The 20791-nt window shown below is 41.4% G+C and overlaps 1 protein-coding gene across 1 annotated transcript in view; it reads left to right on the top strand.

Annotated features, from left to right (window-relative positions):
• CPED1 (cadherin like and PC-esterase domain containing 1) overlaps positions 1-20791 on the top strand; it is a 301545-nt gene that overhangs the window by 261195 nt on the left and 19559 nt on the right. The window contains exons 17-20 of the mRNA XM_030857653.2: positions 862-998; positions 16334-16554; positions 16803-16904; positions 17312-17399. Coding sequence (XP_030713513.2) covers positions 862-998; positions 16334-16554; positions 16803-16904; positions 17312-17399 — 548 coding nt within the window. The remainder of the gene's footprint in view (positions 1-861; positions 999-16333; positions 16555-16802; positions 16905-17311; positions 17400-20791) is intronic.

Here is a 20791-nt window from a genome sequence, read left to right as displayed (position 1 = left end):
TACATTATCCCATTAAATCCTCATACCAATCATGTGAGAACAGTACACACCTCATCTAACAGATGAAAAAATTAAGGTGACAGAGCTAGAAGGAGGTGAAGAGATTCACAGCAAAAAGGCCACCGATCAAATTAAGGAGCAATCACTATTCTTCAAAACAATAAATTATCAGAATATTAAAGTAATTGTCTTATCGTATCTTGAATCTCTGGAGAGCAGAGAATGTAACTAGTATTGGATTGGTAACCTAAGCATGTGTTAGGCTAGGAAATATGTGTGGCCAACCACCTCAGTATCAGTGGTTCCCTATATACTTTGGTCCTATTAAGTGCCTCGTGTACTGTTTGAAAATAAATAATAATTGAGTAGTACCCAATCACTTTAATTTTTTTTTAAGTATGTGTTTTTACGGAACAGAATTCATACTTGACTTCAGCATGAACTGTGTTATTTCAAAACATTACTACTTTAGGGTTTCCCTGGTGGCGCAGTGGTTGAGAGCCCCCCTACCGATGCAGGGGACACAGGTTCGTGTCCCGGTCCGGGAAGATCTCACATGCCACAGAGCGGCTGGGCCCGTGAGCCATGGCCGCTGAGCCTGTGCATCCGGAGCCTGTGCTTCTTAGTGGGAGAGGCCACAACGGTGAGAGGCCCGCGTATCACAAAAAAAAAAAAAAAAAATTACTGCTTGAGATTCTGTTTGGTCGGCAGGAGGCCATGCACTGCTCCACTGGGTTTATGTAAGAGTGGTCTGCTCTGTGATTTCTGTAATGGTGTGCCATTGCTGAATTCTAGACTTACTTGCAAACTGTAATTTCACCCATAGAAACTGAACCAAAGAAGCTTTGCTGTCTCTTCCAGGCCAGTGGATTGTGCCTTGCCTTAGCTGTTCAGACAACAGGACCTGTGACTGGAGAGAAATCACTTGGCAGCCTCACAACTGTCACTATGGTGTCCTAACTAAGCCTCAGCTCCAGCAGTGCCTGGGAGGAAGGAAGGTAGGCTCTGGATCAGTGGGGGAGACCTTTCATTTACACCACCCACAGCACCAAAACTGTACTTACTAGACCAATTCCTTCTCCCTCACTCTGCAGAGGACAGCTAACTGAACGCAGTTTGGCTTTTTGAATGAATGCATTATCATAGAAGAGCCTGAACAATTTTTGTTCACAATGCTCAGTTATTTCCAAATAAGTCTACTTGACAGACTGAGGCTCTAAAAATCATGTCCTGTGCTGACCCAGTTCCATGCTGGGCCAGGGTTTTCTCAGCCCACATGGGTAAGAGCTGGCCATGTCAACTGACAGTTGGCGATTCAGAGCATCTGGCCTTGCCAACTGCAGCTCTCACAAGGCACTGCAGTTAAAACAGCCATCTGTGGCTGGCACAGGTGGTAGAATGTTCCTGCATGTAAGACTTCTGCTCCAGCTTACCCCGTGCATAGCATGGTTTTTACACACTAACCTTCCTGATCTTCTCTCACGTTCCCGGGCAGGTCTCGCATGGACCTCGCTAGGCTGCTTTTCCTTTAGTGTGGCTTCTAAGCTGATTTCTTGGACGTGCAGTGTCTCCTTGCTAGGCGTGCTCTGACTAGGTAGATTCCAGCACAGCTCTCGGACGTGCGAACTGGGCACATATACTGAGATGCTTGACTAACATGAAGTAAGTAATCCTTCTGCAGACTTTCAAAGTACCTTTTATTAGATGGACATTTCCTTACAAACTGTTTGCAAGCTCTCAAGCACGGGCAAGACTGATTTCAAAACCTGATTGTTTTAAGAAGCTCTATGATTCATAAAGTGCAGTGGAGTAAATATATGTCAATTTTTCAGATTAGGCCTATGTTCAGATTTTCTACCAGCAAATGGTAGAAATGGGAGAAGCAAGGCAGGGGAATGGACCTCTTCTTCATGGAGATTCTAATATAAATGCCCCAAAGTTGGTGACTGAGAGGATATCTAAAGATAAAGCAGCAGTATTAGTTAGTTTCAAAAAAGGGAAGGGAAGAAAAGAAATGTCAGAAACTTCTGTTGCTGTATTATTAAGTGAGCATTGATTCTGTGCAAAGAACCGTGCTACTGACTTGTTCACACCTTAAATGCTATCAGACTTTGAGCTTTAGGAGGGCAGCCAGTGTGTTTGATTCGCTACCATAATCTTGCTTGGCACAGCATTCGTAACATAATAGTCACTTAATAAATATTTGTTGAGTAAATGAATAAGTTAAAATTTTATTTATTCCTATTCACAAGTCTGTAAGGTAGATATTTTTAGATCCGTTTTCTACTTAAGAATGTTAACGTTCAGAGAGATTGAGTAATTCACCTGTGATCCCACATGTATGTAAGTGGCCACTACTCAGGCAGTTTGAACCACCAATTTGGGCAACCCAACCTCCATATCCTAGAAATGTAGGACTGGAAACAATGAAAATAGTCCTTGTCATAAGTCAGACTTCTCCAAACTCTTTCAGAATCTCGTTCTGACCTCAGGAAGATTCCGAGATGTCATCGTCTATTAACCTGAAAGTCAGCAGATGTTCAAGTTCATCACTAAAGTCCATGGCTTTGGACAGGACACATTGTTTCTCAGGCTTATTTTCTTCATCTGTAAAAGAAGAATAAGTCTATATGGTCTAATCCCATGCTGTAGATTAATCAACTTTGTAGAAAGCTAAATGCCTTCCCTGTCAGTCTTAAAATACCATAGCCTGAGTGACTTAAACAGATATTTATTTCTCAACAGTTCTGGAGGCTGAGAAGTCCAAGATCAGGGTGCCAGCACAGTTGGGTTCTGGTGAGAGGCCGCTTCCTGGCTTCTGTTGGCTGCCTTTTTGCTGTGTCCTCATAAGGTGGAGAGACAGAGACAGAGAGACCGCTAATGTCTTCCTCTTCTTATAAAGACACTAATGCCATTATGGGGCCAACACCCTCATGACCTCATCTAGACCTGATTACCTTCTAAAGCTCCACCTCCCAATACCATCACATGGTGGGCGGGTGTGGAGGGGGGAAATTAGGGTTTCAACATGTGAATTTCCGGAGGACACAAACACGAAGTCCACAATACCGTCTTTGTTCATTTCAATTATTCACAACTCTACAAAGTAATGATAAGAAAAAGGGAAGATCTCTTCTTCCTACGCGTTAGAGAGAGATGATGTTACAGAGTCTGAAAATAAAGACCTGTGTTCAGATCAGGCGATCCCCGCAGAGACCAACCAGCTGGCTGCTAGGAAGTGAGGGCTTGTCTTAGGGATTCTTTGGGTCCAGAAGCGTCCTTCAGAATCGCAAGCTCAGAAACTCAAATTTGCCAGTATACTGGCAGTGGTCCTACAGAGTCTGCTGAGTTTACCAGGATGCCAGTTTACTTTATACCCAGCAGGGAAGCACTGTACATTTTTAGCAGAGCAGCGGCACAACCAGAATTAGAAAAACCATCCTGCAATAGTATGGAGACTGCCTACGGCAGGAAGAAATGGGCATGGTGCTGGGGGGGCAGAGACTGTTTAATGGAAAAATTCTATCGCGCCACACTGAGGAAGCCACGAAAGTGGCAAGAATACGTATAGAATAATCTCATCAATGCAAAACCTAATGCAGACACGCTTACACACACGGAATATTTCTGGAAGTAACAAGCCCTTAAGAATGATTACATAAGTTGGACTTCCCCGGTGGCACAGTGGTTAAGAATCCGCCTGCCAATGCAGGGGACGCGGGTTCAATCCCTGGTCCGGGAAGATCCCACATGCCACGGAGCAACTAAGCCCGTGCGCCACAACTGCTGAGCCTGCACGCCAGAGCCCATGAGCCACAACTACTGAGCCCGTGCGCCTAGAGCCCGTGCTCCGCAACAAGAGAAGCCACCACAGTGAGAAGCCCGTGCACCACAATGAAGAGTAGCCCTCGCTCACCACAACTAGAGAAAGCCTAAGGGCAGCAATGAAGACCCAACACAGCCAAAATTAATTAATTAATTAATTATTTTGAAAAAGATTGATTACGTAAGTGGAGGGGAATAGGGGAGGAGTGGGATGGTGACAGGATTGGCCATATATTCTGCCAGGCCCAGGGCAAAACGGAAGTGCAGGACCCTGTGTTCAATAATTATTAAGAATTTTGAGAAGGCAAAAGCAGAGCAATAAACCAAGCACAGGATCCTTTTACACACAGACCCTGTGTGAATGCCAAGAACATATGGCTGTGAAGCCAATTCAGGTAGTAAATTATGGTTGGCAAGGTGTGAAGAAGTCTTTTTAAATACAGCTATCCAAAAGTAGAGCGCTCCTATGAAGCCTTTCGTAAATCGAAATGGAGGACAGTGAAGAGTATCCCCGATTTTCAGAAAGTTCAATTGACAACCATTTGCTTTTCTGAAAGACCTATATTAGTACCTATTTTTGCTAACCAAAAGAAATCCGAAGAGGATTTTCACTTTTAGGAAAAATGCCTGTCTTAAATGTAGGTCTTTCAGAAAAACGAAGTGGCATAAATTGAACTTTCGGAAAGCAGGGGATACGTGTATGTGTGTTACCTTTATGTTTACAATGTGTGAGCACCTTTTTAAAGCCAAAAATCTATATTTTGAAAAGTTATATAAATCAGAACTTGGGCAGAGGCCGTGGAAATGCAAAGAAGGGAAAAACTGAGAAAGACATTTTATATTCTGAATCACAGGACTTGGTAATGTGCAGACAGGTTTATACCCTCACGTACCACACAGCACAGAGATAATTGTGTAAACATTCACGATTACAACTATGAAATCGCACTTATTTTAAGAAAGCTTCACTTATGAATAGGAGTTGGTTAGCAGAAGGTTTTCCCTATACATCTATTTCTCATTCTCCTGGAGAAAAATATAAACATACAAAGTGATGGTGAAACTCTTATATTTCATTACTGAAGCAAGGGAGTTCTCATCCTACCCAGAACTTTTTATAATCACCATTCTATTTCAAAGACAAATACATGTTAAAGCATATCCGTTACAAAAATTGAGAAACAAGTAACACAAATATTTTGTTTTATAAACACCTGACTCTTTTGGGGGGTGAGGTGCAGGTAAGGGACTCTTTTTGCCATGTCAAACATTCAAGAAAAGAGGCATATTATTTGGGTGATATCATCCAGAAATTCACTTCACAAATGCTAAAGGACAGCAGTTTCAGACTGGCACTCGGGAATGAAGTGACTCTTTTATTCATGGAAGGAATCAGAGTAACTCTGCTGCCCCACATCAGAAACCTTGCAATCTCAGTTATCCCTAACATGTTCTCACAGAGTCGAATCCAGCTGACCACTTTAACACAATTAAGCCCAGAACACTTTTTCAACCTTTGGGATGTCACCTTGTTATTCATTCATCTAGTTCTGTTGAGCTAAGAATCTGTTCTACGTGTGCACACCACGATCCTCCAAGGTGCCAAATGTCTAGTGGAAGAAGACAAATGAGAGAAGTGATCGTTACAAAATCGCGTGATCATTGCAAAGGTTGGGAGAAGCCCAGAGGCTGGCACCTGACCTGGACTGGGAAGGTCTGCAAAAGTTGCCAAAAGAGAAAGTACCTGAGCAGAGTGGTGTTGGTAGTTATAGGCAATCTACCAATCACATGACTTTGAAATAGTTTAATTGAACGAGAAAAAAATAAAGATCTTCATTTTTTCTCAGAAGAACCTATGGTGAGAGTTGTATCACTCAAGCTTAGTGCCTTTTTTGAATTTTCTCTTACTGGAGGGAACGGAGAATGGAGGGAACAGACAATGGGCAGGAACCTAGCAGGCAAGGAGTGCACTGGAGGTGATGCTGAGTTACTCATTTTCTGTGTGGTCCAGTTTATGCCTCTTGGATTGTGTAAAAGTGGGGACATACCTAGACATGCAATTTCTAATGGTATAGTACCCTTACTCATCTGAAAACTTTCAATTAATATGGAAAACTCAGACTTTTTACCGTGAGAAGCCAAAAATGTCACTGTTCCCGTGTACAGTAGTGCAGATATGTTGTGCTACAAAAAAAAACAGAAGTTTATTTTAAATCCTAATCAAGGCAACCTTTAAGGGAGTACATTAAACTGAGTTATCTTTCTCAAAAGAATCCAATTAAAAGGCCACAGAATTTACTGGGTCCGTGAGAAGTATTGGAAAGTTAGGCCTTCAACCGGTGTTCTGCTTTCTTTAGAATCTCCAGTAGTCATTTCTCTCAGTTGAATTTCCTTGTGTTGTTATTATGATCTTCTACATCTTTTTACCACTGCTTTCCAGTGATGAATGGAAGGCTGTACTTGGAAATGGAGGCCCACCGGTGGGGAAGAAACAAAACACAGATCAGTTGGGATTTAAAAAGGCGTTCAAGTTTCCTGTAGCTTTGACCAGGAATGTCACTGCACTCAGTGGTGTGTAAGCAAGACCAAACTTTTTATACCTCAGTCATTTGCCTTTACTTCAGTGAACAGGAGGCTGATCTCTGCAGAAAGATGGCACAGGGTTTCTCCTCAGAGCATTTGTATCCCTTTCTATGGCATACTTGTTCGTGTCTGGAGGGCAGGTAAATACGAGACCCCTCTTACTCTAAATCTATCCAAATATGAGTTATTTCATTTGTAAGTTCTTGCAGATATGTATAGCTTTTGTGATGTGCTGTCGTGTTGAATCAAAGCAAAATTCATTGAAAAAGAACAAACTGTGTGTTCAGTTATACTCTTGACATATGTCTCTAAATAGATACACACCTCTTACTTAATAAACTTTGGTTGGAACATTTAGAAAAATTTATCAGAGCATAACTTTGTAATCACAGTGCAAAATACATAGGAAATAGTTTAGAAGTAGGGTAATGAAATTTACAACTGAAAGAACTTAGGAGGTTGACCAAAACTGAATGAAACGAGCTTTTATTTTGTTTGTCAGAAACATAGTTCAACTGACAAACTCAGTATTTTATTACTCAGTAATAAAATATCTGAGAGAAGAGTGCAATTAAGAAAGGAAAATATAAAAAGGCAATATTTACTGAAAGTATTTAAACTCAGCTGTTAAAACAGGAAATGTAACTTGCAGTTTTAAGCTATGTTTGCAAGTTAAGTACTGTCTTGGATTTAAAGGTGTTTACATATTTGAAGTACGCCCAATTTAAAATAATATGTTCTGACTAATACGTGAATTCCATTATGGTTACACAATTCATTGTTGCTTGTCAGTTTCAATAAAAAAGGGTGAACAGAAGAAAAGGAGTGTACCTGACTCTCACCAGGGAAGGATGGCTTACACATAATGCCCACAGTCCAGAGAGAAGAGCAAAATAGATACATACTTTTGTTCCAAGCAGTTAGAAGATCTGTGTCTAGGTGATATTGTTCAGTTGTTTGTTTTTCTTTTCTGCCAAATTTCATGTGTTTTAGAGTGACTTGCCTACATGTCAGTTTTCATCTGTTCTTGACTCCAAAGAGCAATTTGTTTGGTCCTCTATAGCCAATTTAATCAAATGCATCATTGAAAAAACATTCGTTGCAATCATATTACATTTCACAGAGAGACGCTTTGATGAGCTAGATTTTCATCATGCCCTAAATATCACTAGCCATCTGATCAGTCTCAGCTTCATATTAGAGCTGAATCACCCTATACCTCACTTAGAATGGGAAGTTATTTTATGAGAGCAGTGGTGCTCAATCATGGGGCTCATTGGAATCACTGTGGAGCTTTCTAAACGTATGGGCTATGCTTGGCCCTGGACTAGATGGAATGAATAGGACTCCTCCTCACTTTCGTTTCCTTTATTTACCAAGATGAGAGCTCTCCAGTAAGCAGGCATTGCCTAGATTAATGGACAAGAAGCTCCTGTGTAACTTCCCGTCTTGGAAGCTTCCAGTGGGTTCCTATTTGCTGGCTGAGACCTGTGTTGGCATCTCCATGTACTTTGTTGTTCTGAAGAAATATCCCCATCTCTGTGAATATTGAAGATAGAACCTATGCAAGAGGAAAGAAAGGAAGATAGAAAATTATTTTAAATCAAGGTGTTTTTTTTTCCCCTGTCTATTGCTTCTACATATACCCAGTTCTTTCCTAGCTTCAACAGATCAGAAGAATCTGAGAAGCTAACAAACTACCTTTATATTGACTCAACACAGACAGCCCCCATTGCTTCTCTTCATTTCTTTATAACTTGCTTTGCTAACTATGTCCTTGTTACTTTTGGTGACTTTGGAGACAGGAGGTAACAGAGTAAAATATTTACATGTTAAGTATCGTCATCATTAGTTCCCTTTATTCATGATGAGATAAAGTGGGATGAAAATTGTTTTATCGTATATTTCAATCAAAAATTCCCAGGGCTTCCCTGGTGGCGCAGTGGTTGAGAGTCCTCCTGCCAATGCAGGGGACACGGGTTCGTGCCCCGGTCCAGGAGGATCCCAGGCGCCGCGGAGCAGCTGGGCCCGTGAGCCATGGCCGCTGGGCCTGTGCGTCCGGAGCCTGTGCTCCGCAACGCGAGAGGCCACAGCAGTGAGAGACCCGGGTACCGCAAAAAAAAAAAAAAAAAAAAAACCGAAGTTTTTGTTGTATTTTCACTAATAAATGATATTTCTTGCTCTTATTTGTCCCAAGGAATCAATATCTCTAAGAACAGAAGTGCTCTTATGCATTATGTAGATTATAAATTTAGGCTTTCATATGCTTCACACTTTTACTAATTCACAGGTAGAAAATCTGAATTTAGGTGTTTTTATTTCCCCAGAAAGACTTAGCATGTAGGAGAATGTGGTAAAGACTAGGGAAGTGTTCATCAAACTCATTTCTTCTTCTTTCTGGCACAAAGCTTGACTACATTTCTCAGTCTCCCTTGAGATCAGGTGCATGACCACATGACTGAGTTCCAACCAATGGGATGTGAGCAGCAGTGACGTGCCCAGCTCCCAGGATGGGCCCGTAGGAAACCTGGCAGCTCTTTACTCCTTCCCCCAGCTGGATAACAATGCCCAGTGAGGTCTCGGATTTGAGGAAGGCACAGTCTAACCATCCTGGGACCCTGAATGACCTCCCGGCCCCAACCCGCCCCCATACCCCTGCCTGGAACCACCTGGACTGTTTTCCTGAAGGAGAAGTAAACATCCATTGTATTTAGGCCATTATACATTTGGGGGCTCTGTTTGTTAATAGCACTTAGCCTGTGTCACCTAATACAGGCACTATATAATGTTTAGAAATTAGAAATGAAAACAAAGACAGTTTCATGGTTTTTAAGAAGACTCTTTTAAAGTAAGCCCAAGCTTTAATAGAGCCTAAGAACAGGATGTGCTTCTAGGTCCTATGGTCCATGATGGTGTGAAAAATAGTAGAAAAAACACCAGGCCCTATATACTTTTCAGTGACACCTTGCATGCCAAGTTTTGGGAATAAAACAGATGCAGAACTCTTCTAAACACATCTTTGTCTCCCGCTGAGGAGCTGAGATCCAGCCTCTAGTGACACATCGAGACACAGATGTCTCTGCTCCTCTCCAGAGCCCACCTCGGTGGAGGCAGCCTCCCTTCATAGCACAGGACCAGAGAGAGACGCTACATAGCAAAAAGCCATTCAGTCTGTAGAATAAAGCTGCTACTGGAATTCAAAACACGATTAGTGTTATTCCTGTGACAGGTTTATTGAACCAATGTTTGATCTTGATTCTCTTAGGCCATTGTTCTACAGTCATCAAGACAGTATGGTACTGGCACAAAAACAGAAGTATAGATCCATGGTACAGGATAGAAAGCCCAGAGATAAACCCACGCACACATGGTCACCTAATTTATAACAAAGGAGGCAAGGATATACAATGGAGAAAAGACAGCCTCTTTAATAAGTGGTGCTGGGAAAACTGGACAGCTACATGTAAAAGAACGAAATTAGAACACTTCCTAACACCATACACAAAAATAAACTCAAAATACATTAAAGACCTAAATGTAAGACAGGACACTATAAAGCTCTTAGATGAAAACAGGAAAAACACGCCTTGACGTAAACCACAGCAAGATCTTTTTTGACCCGCCTCCTAGGGTAATGAAAATAAAAACAAAGATGAGCAAATAAGACCTAATGAAACTTAAAAGCTTTTGCACAGCAAAGGAAACCATAAACAAGACGAAAAGACAACCCTCAGAATGTGAGAAAATATCTGCAAACAAAGCAACTGACAAAAGATTAATCTCCAAACTATACAAACAACTAATGGAGCTCAATATCAAAAAAACAAACAACCCAATTAAAAAATGGGTGGAAGATCTAAACAGACATTTCACCAAAGAAAGCATACAGATGGCCAAGAGGCACATGAAAAGATATCACTAATTATTAGAGAAATGAAAATCAAAACTACAATGAGGTATCACCTCACACCAGTCAGAATGGCCATCATCAAAAAATCTACAAGCAATAAATGCTGGAGAGGGTGTAGAGAAAAGGGAACCCTTTTGCACTGTTGGTGGGAATGTAAATTGATACAGTCACTATGGAGAACAGTATGGAGGTTCCTTAAAAAGCTAAAAATAGAACTACCATATGACCCAGCAATCCCACTACTGGGCATATACCCTGAGAAAACCATAATTCAAAAGGACATGTACCCCAATGTTCATTGCAACACTATTTACAATAGCCAGGAAGTGGAAACAGCCTAAATGTCCAACGACAGATGAATGGATAAAGCAGATGTGGTACATATATACAATGGAATATTACTCAGCCATAAAGAGAAACGAAATTGGGTCACTTGTAGAGATGTGGATGGACCTAGAGACTGTCATACAGAGTAGAGTAAGAGAAAAACAAATAATGTATATTAACACATATATGTGGAATCTAGAAAAATGATGCAGATGAACCTATTTGCAGGGCAGGAATAGAGACATAGATGTAGAGAACGGACCTGTGGACACAGGGTTGGGGGTGGTTGGGGGGGTGGGGCGAATTGGGAGATAAGGATTGACATATGTACACTACCATGTGTAAAACAGATAGCTAGTGGGAAGCAGCCGCATAGCACAGGAAGCTCAGCTCGGTGCTCTGTGACGACCTAGATGGGTGGGATGGGAGGGTGGTGAGAGGGAGGTCCGATAGGGAGGGGATATACATATACATATAGCTGATTCACTTCATTGTACAGCAGAAACTAACACAACATTGTAAAGCAATTAGAGTCCAATAAAAAAAAAAAACACTGGAATTTCAAAATTTAAAAAAAGTAGAAATAAAGTTTATTTAAGCTGATTATTTTTACATGAATTTTCAAAATGCTTTTAAACAAATGGATTTACTGTTATTGTTGCCACTGTTGCTGCTTTTGTTTTTTTAATTAATCTAAAAAGCCAATATCTGTTCATTTAGAAAATACAAATGAGTGAAAAGAATAAACTGTCATAATATCATCACTTCAGAATAACCCGGGTCAGGCTTCCCTGTGGCGCAGTGGTTAAGAATCTGACTGCCAATGGAGGGAACACGGGTTCGAGCCCTGGTCTGGGAAGATCCCATATGCCACAGAGCAACTAAGCCCGTGTGCCACGGCTACTGAGCCTGCGCTCTAGAGCTCGCGAGGCACAACTACTGAAGCCCACGTGCCACAACTACTGAAGCCCACACACCTAGAGCCCGTGCTCCTCAACAAGAGAAACCACTGCAATGAGAAACCTGCGCACCGCAATGAAGAGTAGCCCCTACTCGCTGCAACTAGAGAAAGCCCGCCCGCAGCAACGAAGACCCAACGCAGCCAAAATTAAATAAATTAAATAATAATTTTTTTTTAAATCAGGGTTTTTTCTATGCATCCATATGCTTTACTTTTACAAAAATGCAACAATTATTTATATTCTGATTATAATCATCTTTTTATGAACGTTAACTAAAATGTTCCCATCACAATATATCCATATTACAATATCATTGTTAAAAGATTAAAAGAATTCAAGTGTATGATTATAACTTAATATAATCAATCTGATAGACATTTATGTTGCTTCCAGTTTATTTTGCTTTTAAATGTATTTTCATGGGCATCCATGAAATTTCCTAGAAGTAGAAAACTGCTGATTTATATACACAGCATCAAAGTTTCCAGTCATCCATTTAACAAATGAGGACTGACTTTTACACCAGGCAGTATTCTGGACACTTGGAATTCAACAGTTTAAAAAAAAAAAGGAAGAAAGCATCTCTCCCTTGTGGTTCTTACATAGTAGTATATGAGAGGGTTCATTTCCCTGAACTCATGATATCATTGGACCTTTAAAAACCTTTTTAAATCTTTATTAAAATAGTTATTTTAATGTTTTACTGCTAATATTGATTATTTTTATAATTGCTTACTGGTTACTTGGTTTTTTTTTCTTTGATTGCATCTGCCAGCCAACACCTGTGCATACTAGTATAGGGCAATAATCTTCACAGGAAAGGAGAATTATTTACAAAATGTGTGGCTAGTTGTAAATATTTGTTTTGGTAATTTAGACCTTTTAAAGTAGAAGTAGACCTTGAAAACAAATAATCTGCAAATTTCCTTTTAAAAATTCACCAAGTCAAATGATCTAAAAGATATAAAGGCTGAATGTGAATCATGTGGCTGAAGAGAACCACTTCTCTTCTGGGTATTATTTTTTAATTGCGTGCACTTAAAAAAGCTGATATCTTGAAGTTAGAAATCTTTTAGTTAGGAATACCGATTAACCTCTTCCAAAAACTGCTTTACCTACAGAACCAGCAATTTAAAATTCACAAGTACATTTTCACTTTAGTTATAATTTATCGTTTCTGTCTTTCATGACTAGAAAGGCACGGGGCTAAAATAATTCTCCAGGACCTCGTCTTCCCAGAGCTGTGTCTGCTGGGCTTGAAAAATGCTATCTAGATATTTGCAGTTTAGAAGAACCTGTTTTGCAGATGGTGGTGGTGATACTTCCTTCTCCCATCCCTGTAGCTCTTGTTAGTCACTGATCAGCAGTGGAGACAGACGTGAGGAACCTTTCAGAGATCCTTGGTTTGCTCAGGGTGGCTATCTCTCTCCCGGCTCTTGATTCAGAGTCTCCGTTTCACCAGCAACCCTACTAGCCCTGCTGAGAGTCTGTAACAGGGTGGATAGGACAGGAGAGAGGCTGCTGTGATTTAGACGCTTCCTATCTTTACTGACATTTTCTCTGAAATAGCTAACAAATTTTAAAGCGCCTAGCAGTGCACTGCAGGACACACTAGAAGCATTCCAAAACACTTCTTGCTTTCCTGTGCTTTAATGCTGGTTCCCATTTGTTGTGTGCTGTGTGCCAGGAATAAGATAAGTATTTAAAAGCTCATTAAAGTCCTTTACAGTGGTGCTGTTATTTTCCCCAATACACACATAAGGAAATGAACCCATGAAGAGGTCACATAATTTGTCTAAGATCATCTGGTTAATAAATAACAGTACCTAAGAATTCTGAAACACAACTTCTTTTTGCCCCTGTCATGCACTGGTGGGCTGCATCTTCGTACAACCCCACAGAAAAAAATGGAAATCTAGAAATTTTTTTTTTCTCTCAGTAACAGGCAGCTCGTTGGATTTTCTTCAACCTCTGTAGTTCTCTCTGTAGCCCACGATACAGATACCCAGTGATCTTACCGGCTGCCCAGAGAGACACTAGGAGGGATTGTGTCTTGATACTGAAATGAAAAGACCCCATAAGAAAAATCTGTAGTGGAAATTTAGCTTAACAACCGGATTTCCAAGGTCCTTTACTGGTATTAAAAGCTGAATTGTGTTTCTACCCAACCAAATTCATATGTTGAAGTCCTAATTCCCAGTCCTAATAACCTCAGAATGTGGCTGTTTTGGAGATAGAACCTTTAAAGAGATGATTAAGTTAAAACAAGGCCGGGCTTCCCTGGTGGCGCAGTGGTTGAGAGTCCGCCTGCCGATGCAGGGGACACGGGTTCGTGCCCTGGTCCGGGAGGATCCCACATGCCGCGGAGCGGCTGGGCCCGTGAGCCATGGCCGCTGAGCCTGTGGGTCCGGAGCCTGCGCTCCACAACGGGAGAGGCCACAACAGTGAGAGGCCCACTTACCGCAAAAAAAAAAAAACAACAAGGCCATTAGGGTGGGCCCTAATCCAATATGACAGGTGTCCTTATAAGTAGAGGAGATTAAGACACAGACATACACAGAAGAAAGACCATATGTAGACACAGAGAAGATGGCCATCTACAAGTCAAGCAGAGATGCCCTCAGAAGAAACCAACCATGCAAATACGTTGATCTTGGACTTCTAGCCAAGAATCATGAGAAAATAAATTTCTGTTGTTTAAGCTACCCAGTCTGTGGTACTTTGTTATGGCAGCCCTAGCAAACTATTACAAAAGGAGTTGGATAATTACTAGTCTCTGAAATGAAGAGCTTTCCTGATAATTCAAAGTTTCCCTTTTAAAAAATCAGAAATCCGGGCCAGAAAAAAACAAATAATTATAGGTCAAATCCAGTAGGAAGAATTTCAAGTGATTTCACAAAGTATTTTTCTCATACTGGGATTTTATTGCCCCAAATGGAACTTGACCGAGAGACTCGGTGACTGGGGCCTTGACATCTTACATCATACAGTTGAGTTTGGCTATGCTTATGGTAACAGTGTTTGATGGGAAGCAAATTCTGAAGGAGAATGCCTTCTGGGTTTCTTCACACAGCTACTTGAGTACCCTTACTGTGGAAAAAGTAAACCTTTGCTGTCTCAATGTGGATGGGCGAACGCACTAGTGCCTGAGAAGTGATGCAGTGACTGCTCTTAAAATCAGAAGTGAATATGTACATGACTAATGCAAAGGGAAATCTCAACAGAAAGAGAAAAAAACTGAAGTACAAATTAAACCTTCTCCAAAGACATTAAAAGGAATTGTCTCTAATAGAAGTCCCTTTGACGTTCAGTTCACTCAATACTTTTTAAATGCATGCATAGAACTATGGGGGAAATTAGAATTTAGAAATTAACCTTGACTCTGACCTCAAATCCTTCTTGATATGATATGAGAAAAAAGATACAGAGACAAATAGCCATAATTTCATGTAGTCTTTGATAAAATCAGTAATGGAAATACAAATTATAATGAAATCACGGAGATCAGAGAAGGTTGCTTTCGCTGGGGCATTGGACAAGACCGGCTGAGAGAGCCATTTATGGCGAGTCTGGAGACTTGTAGCATTTGCACAGGTGGGGTTGCAGAGAGAGGGGCTTTCTAGGCAGACGGGTTAGCACAAGGAAAAACAGATGTTGCTGAGTGCAAATCATGTTCAGTGAAAAAGTAGGAATCTGACCTGCTTACTTTAGGAGAAGTGTTGAGAGCATGGGGCCATCGACCCTGCACTTGGAGATAAAGGACTTGGATTTGAGTCCTGTGTTCCCCATTTACTAGATTTATAACCTCAGTCTCCCTGAGCCTCAAGTCCCTCATCTGTGAAACAGAGAATGATTCACACCCCACGATTATGAAGATTAAAAGTGAGTCCCCTATGTGAAATCTCCACTTAGCAAAAGCCGATATGCAATAAAAACTCAGCAAATGTTAACTGAACCTCAGGAGCTAAGACTTGATTCTGTAGTACGTGGGGAGCCGATAAGGTTTCTGAGTGTGAACGTGAGATGAGACATTTGGAAATTTATCCCAGTATTACTGTGTGGAGAATGAATTAGAGGGCAGCCATCGTGCAAGAAGACCCATTAAGCAAGTGTTAACAATAGCACACCTTTGAGGCAGTCGGAGCCTGAAGCGGGTCTCCGCTGATGGGGATGGGAAGGAGGTGATGGGTGAGAGGCTTCCAGGGCAAATGGCACTGGGATTTGCATCCTGGAACACAGACTGCTTTTCAGAAAATTAAATTCTCGTCCTGTGGCTCTTTTCTCAAGTAGTAGCTTGACCTCTATCGAGCTAGCTAACCTCTGTGGATTCCCAGATTTCTCATCTATGAAATAAAGAGATTGGAAAATCTCTAAGTATTCTTACAGCACTAGAATACTTCATGCCTATTTGAATCAATGAAATGTGTTAAGCTGATTCGATGAGAAAGTTAAGAGCATAAGCGAGGTGGAGAAATTAAAGGCAGCATAAAGAAAGCAAAAAGCTTTAAACATGAGTTAGTAGGTCAGTAGATGATGTCATTACTAGGAATATGGAAAAGGAAAATGAACGGGTTTGGGGGAGAATATGATTAATGTCATTTCTGACCATTTAAAGGGCTGTCCTTCAATTAGATTTGTGGCTTCGTTTTCATCAAATTATTTATTTTATATTGTCTTCTATATCCCATAAGCATCAGATTTGAAAGCAAGATTTTTTAACTTATAGATTCTTTTCATTGGAGATTCGACCAACAGAGGGATAATGTACTATCTGATCGAAAGATTGAATGAAACCTTTCAAGAATGGCAGAAGGTGCATGGCACTAAATTCTATTACAACGTCAATGGTGGGAAGACTTTGATCAGTTATTCCTACTATCCACAGTTCTGGATAAGCCCTTCGTTGAGACCAACATTTGAAAAAGCCCTTGAACATCTCTTGCAAAGGTACAGTGGAACTATTTTGAATGAAACAATACCACAATGGATAGATGTTTTACTAGCTGTCATAATTGTTTGCTGTATATCAAATGCACTGAAAAGTTTAAATACCAAGTAATATGGCTGAAAACGAGTTAGAAATGACAGGGAGGTCCTGTGATCAGGATGCCAGATATGGTTCAATGAAATGTGAGGCAATGCTGTTAAAATGTTTACCATCTGTTTCAAGGCAACATGTGTTGTTTTTCTTTCAGATCACATCCCCTGGAGAATACCAGCCAGACTGTATTAGTCGTTGGTGGTGTTCAGTGGCTTAACTCCAATCACCTGCAAATTATTCACAAGGTTTTAAAGAGGTACATTTCTGCAATAATAATTGCCATTACTGTTCTAAGTAAAAAAAAAAAAAAGTTACTCGATGTGACAGAATTTTATCAAGATTTTATATAAAGGGCAACTTGTAATTTAGAATCCAGTACTTAAAGTCTAGTTTAAAATGTTTCAAAATACTTTTATATCCAATCACAAGATGGCTCTTCAGTATGCAAGTTTACATTTACTACAAATCAAAACATGCCCACTGACACATAAAACTCAATCCACGAAAAAGAAAACAACACTAATATATATTAAACCTATAAAATGAGAATTTAGTCCTATATGCCAATTATCACATTCTAAAGGAATTCCACTCTGCTTATGTAAACACGGACATCCAGAAATGTAATCAAAGTTCATGGCTTGTGTTCTGATTATTTCACAGGGAAAATTTACTCAATATCCTTGTGATCATCAAAACTCTGGGAATTGGATTTCATCTGCCGGTGGATGGAGTACACTTCCTAACGCAGGTAAGCCCATTTTCACCAGGCTATGTGAACTTCAAGTTTCCTATAAGGATCCTTGCTGGTGTCTGAAAAAGGACCCAAAAGGCACTACATAATATTAAGCAACCTTCATGAAATTCAAAGGAGATGATATACTTAAGGATTATGATTATAAATCAGGTATAATTATTCCTGGAAATAAGGGGACTACAGCCCATAAATACGTCATAAATAATGCTCTGAGTTCATAAAAGAAGAAAGGGGGTACCAGAGTTTGAAAAGATAAAGACTTGAGGGGTAGATGAAATGGATCATGCTTTAAAGTGTCTCCTAACCTCAGTAATGTTTCACACACCGTTAAGGGCTCATGCTGAAACACATGTGAAATTGTCAGCATCAATGAGTATTTAGGAAAAGGGTGTCTTTTTAAGATGATTTCTGACTGATTGCTTTAAAAAATCAGTAGTATTTTTAAAGTAGTATCATTCGTTTTGCCTCTGGTTGGATGTTGGTAAATGAAAGGAGTTAGAGGCCTCTGACCGGTTCTTATAGAAGACAGTAACGAGTTAGTCTCAACACTAAATAGAAGTCTCAGAAAAGAAAGGAAAGGCAACATCTGTAGCTAAGAGAACCAGCTGCCCTTGCTCAGCAAGAAGAGTTCACAGGCAGCCGGGTTTGTGTGCAGTTGCTCAGGGGAGCTCGTGGGGGGAAACTGGGAACTGGGGAGACAGGAGGCTGTCCATTTAATGTGTAAACCGAGTGAGATTTATTTTTGTGTCAATTACGAGCGCTCCTAGCTTTCTCCGACAGGGATTACAGGATCCTCCTCTCCTTTCTCGAAACTTTGCCTGCCTGGCCGCCAGATCTGTGATGCCAAAGCAGGAGAACTGGTAGAAAGTGGCCCAAATAAAACCTCCAAATTCAGCCTCTTGGAGTCAGGAGGGGTTAAGGTCATTTAAAGTGAGTTGAGACATTTAGCATCTGGGGTAGATGAAGGGTTTGAGATGGTCGGGGATTAGGAGAGGGGTCTTTTGATAATCGTCTCTGTGGGTTATGAGTGGAATCTCCTTTCATGTTATTTGGAAGCTGCAGGTCAAATTTGTAATTCCTCCTTGAGGACTCTGGTAGCTCCGCTTTGCTTCCGTGACTGTGGCTTCTCGCAGGAACTGGAGTACTTGTGATGCCTACTTCGATTTAGAATGAACTCATCTCTGCCAGCAGTTCTTCGGCACTTACCTTGCGCCAGACACTGTTAACCATCGTGCTTGCCACCAGGGCTTCCATTGTGCTCAACAGTCTTTGCAAAATGGGTGAAAACAAAAGGAGGGAAGAAGAGGAGGGGGAATGATAAAACAAAAGAGAAAAGGACAAGAGCGAGTGGAGGCAGAAAAGAACTCTGAACTTGTCATCAGACACTGGCATTCATCATCCTCATCGTGGCCACTCAAGATGTGGCCTCCGCCTTCCTCGGTAGACTAAGTCCTTGCTTCCACGCATATGCACACGTGTACACACACACACGCGCACACACACACACACACTCCACACCGAGTGTTTCAGCTCCTCAAGCATGCCATGCTCTCAGTCACCTCCAGGTCTTGGAAGTCACTGTTCCCTCTTCCCAAAGAACACTCTCCCACTACCCCCTCACCTGGGTAACTTCTGGTCACCCTTCAAGTGTTAGTTTAAATGCAGTTTTCTCTGGGAAGATTTAATTGACGTCCTGGACTCAGTTGGCTTTTCCTGCTATGAGCTCCTTTAACATTGTCTGGTGTCCTCATCCAGGTCCCTCAACAGATACCAGCTTTTGTTGTCTGTCTCCCCTGCTAGACTAATCTCTGTGGGAGCCGGCATGGGGGAGGGAAGTCTGCATGGCTCACTCTGGTACCCCAAATGCAAAACACAGTGCTCAGCACATAGAAGACTCTCAGAAAACCTCTCACGCATGAATGATTGAGTGACGTTTTGTAGGATTTGCTTGCTCCCAGATGGTCCCTTCAGGGCTGAGACATTCATTCCTCTGGGCTGCTGCGGGTGTGACCTGAGTCCCAGCAGGAATTGCCTTTTGGGCAGAGCCTCAACCAAGACTCAGCCCCTTTCCTTAATTTGGGCCATCTCAGAAGGGCCACCCCAGCTCTAGAACTCCCGGTGGGATCAGCAAAAGCCTCTGTTGCAACGAGGTTGCAGCTCAACTTCTCTCTCTATCCCGCGTGTAGGCCCTCACTCCCCTGGAGGAGTTGAACCCAAGGGTGCTTTCCTGGTGGCCTCCTGCATGCAAATTTCTGACTCAGAGTCTGTTTCCCAGAGAACTGAACTTTCTCTGTAAAACACTTCCTGTAAAATTTCTTCTACCTTTTATAATTGGACACATTAAAGTTGAGAGGATACTGTAACCAAACACGAAAAGGCCTACAAATGGTATTGAGCATTATTTTTCAGAGGATGGCAGAGACCAGATTCCCATCTGTCTCTTTTCCTCCAGGTTTTTCCTTTATGAGCCTTTTCTATTCACTGCATTTATTTGGGGGGCAGGGGGGAAGCACTTTTCTTTGAATGTCACATAAAAATAGTTATGCAAGCACAGTGGAGAAGACAGAAAATTACTTTGTACTGCTTCTTTTACCTTGCAGGTGGATTAATAAATGCAAGTAATTATTTGCTGTTTTACCTGGAAAATGAAAAAAAAATTTTTTCTTGGTTCTTTAGAAAAGACAAGGGGAGTTCAATTCCCTCCCTGTGTTAGTTTGGGTTCTCAAAGAGACAGACACCATGACAGGGTTAGCCAAATAAAGGGATTTATTAGAAAGAATGTTTGAGAAGAATAAAAAGGAGGGGGCAGGAGTAGGTGAGAACAGTTTCAGACCACACCACCCAATGCATATCACTCAATCTTGCATGAAATATTTTTTGAATGTCTACTCTGTACTGGGAACCGTGTTTGACTGTAATGTGTCTGATATAAAGGGAGTAGAAGAAGGATGGACGAGGTAGGAAGAGTCTCAGACTATGAGTCAGTCTGAGAAAGTCTTGGCCAAGCCAATGAGGCATCCTGGAGCTGGAGTAGTTAGTGGAGGAGTCCCTCTTCTCAACAGTGGACCTGAACTAGAACCCCCACCGAGCTCCATCATTGCTTCAGACACAGCTGGTGAGGGAGGGAGGAATAGGATTTAGAGAAGCAGCAGCTGGAGCCTTCACTCAATTCTGGGGCTCGCCAAAGCACACTCCCACTCTCTGTTTTCCCACCCTGTTTGCCAGCAAACCTCACCCTGCTCAGGAACCCCTCTTGAAGTCTCCCTGTCCAGCTGTCCCCCTGCCCCTGCAGAGCGATTCCCTTTTCTCTCCCAGCCCAGAGCCTGGTATATTTACCTCCAATAAAGAACTTAGTAAATATTTACATATACGTTTCTCCTATTTGA

The sequence above is a fragment of the Globicephala melas genome, chromosome 9, assembly GCF_963455315.2.
Source record: "Globicephala melas chromosome 9, mGloMel1.2, whole genome shotgun sequence".
Taxonomy (NCBI): Eukaryota; Metazoa; Chordata; class Mammalia; order Artiodactyla; family Delphinidae; genus Globicephala; species Globicephala melas.
This window is presented reverse-complemented; position numbering and strand designations above follow the sequence as displayed.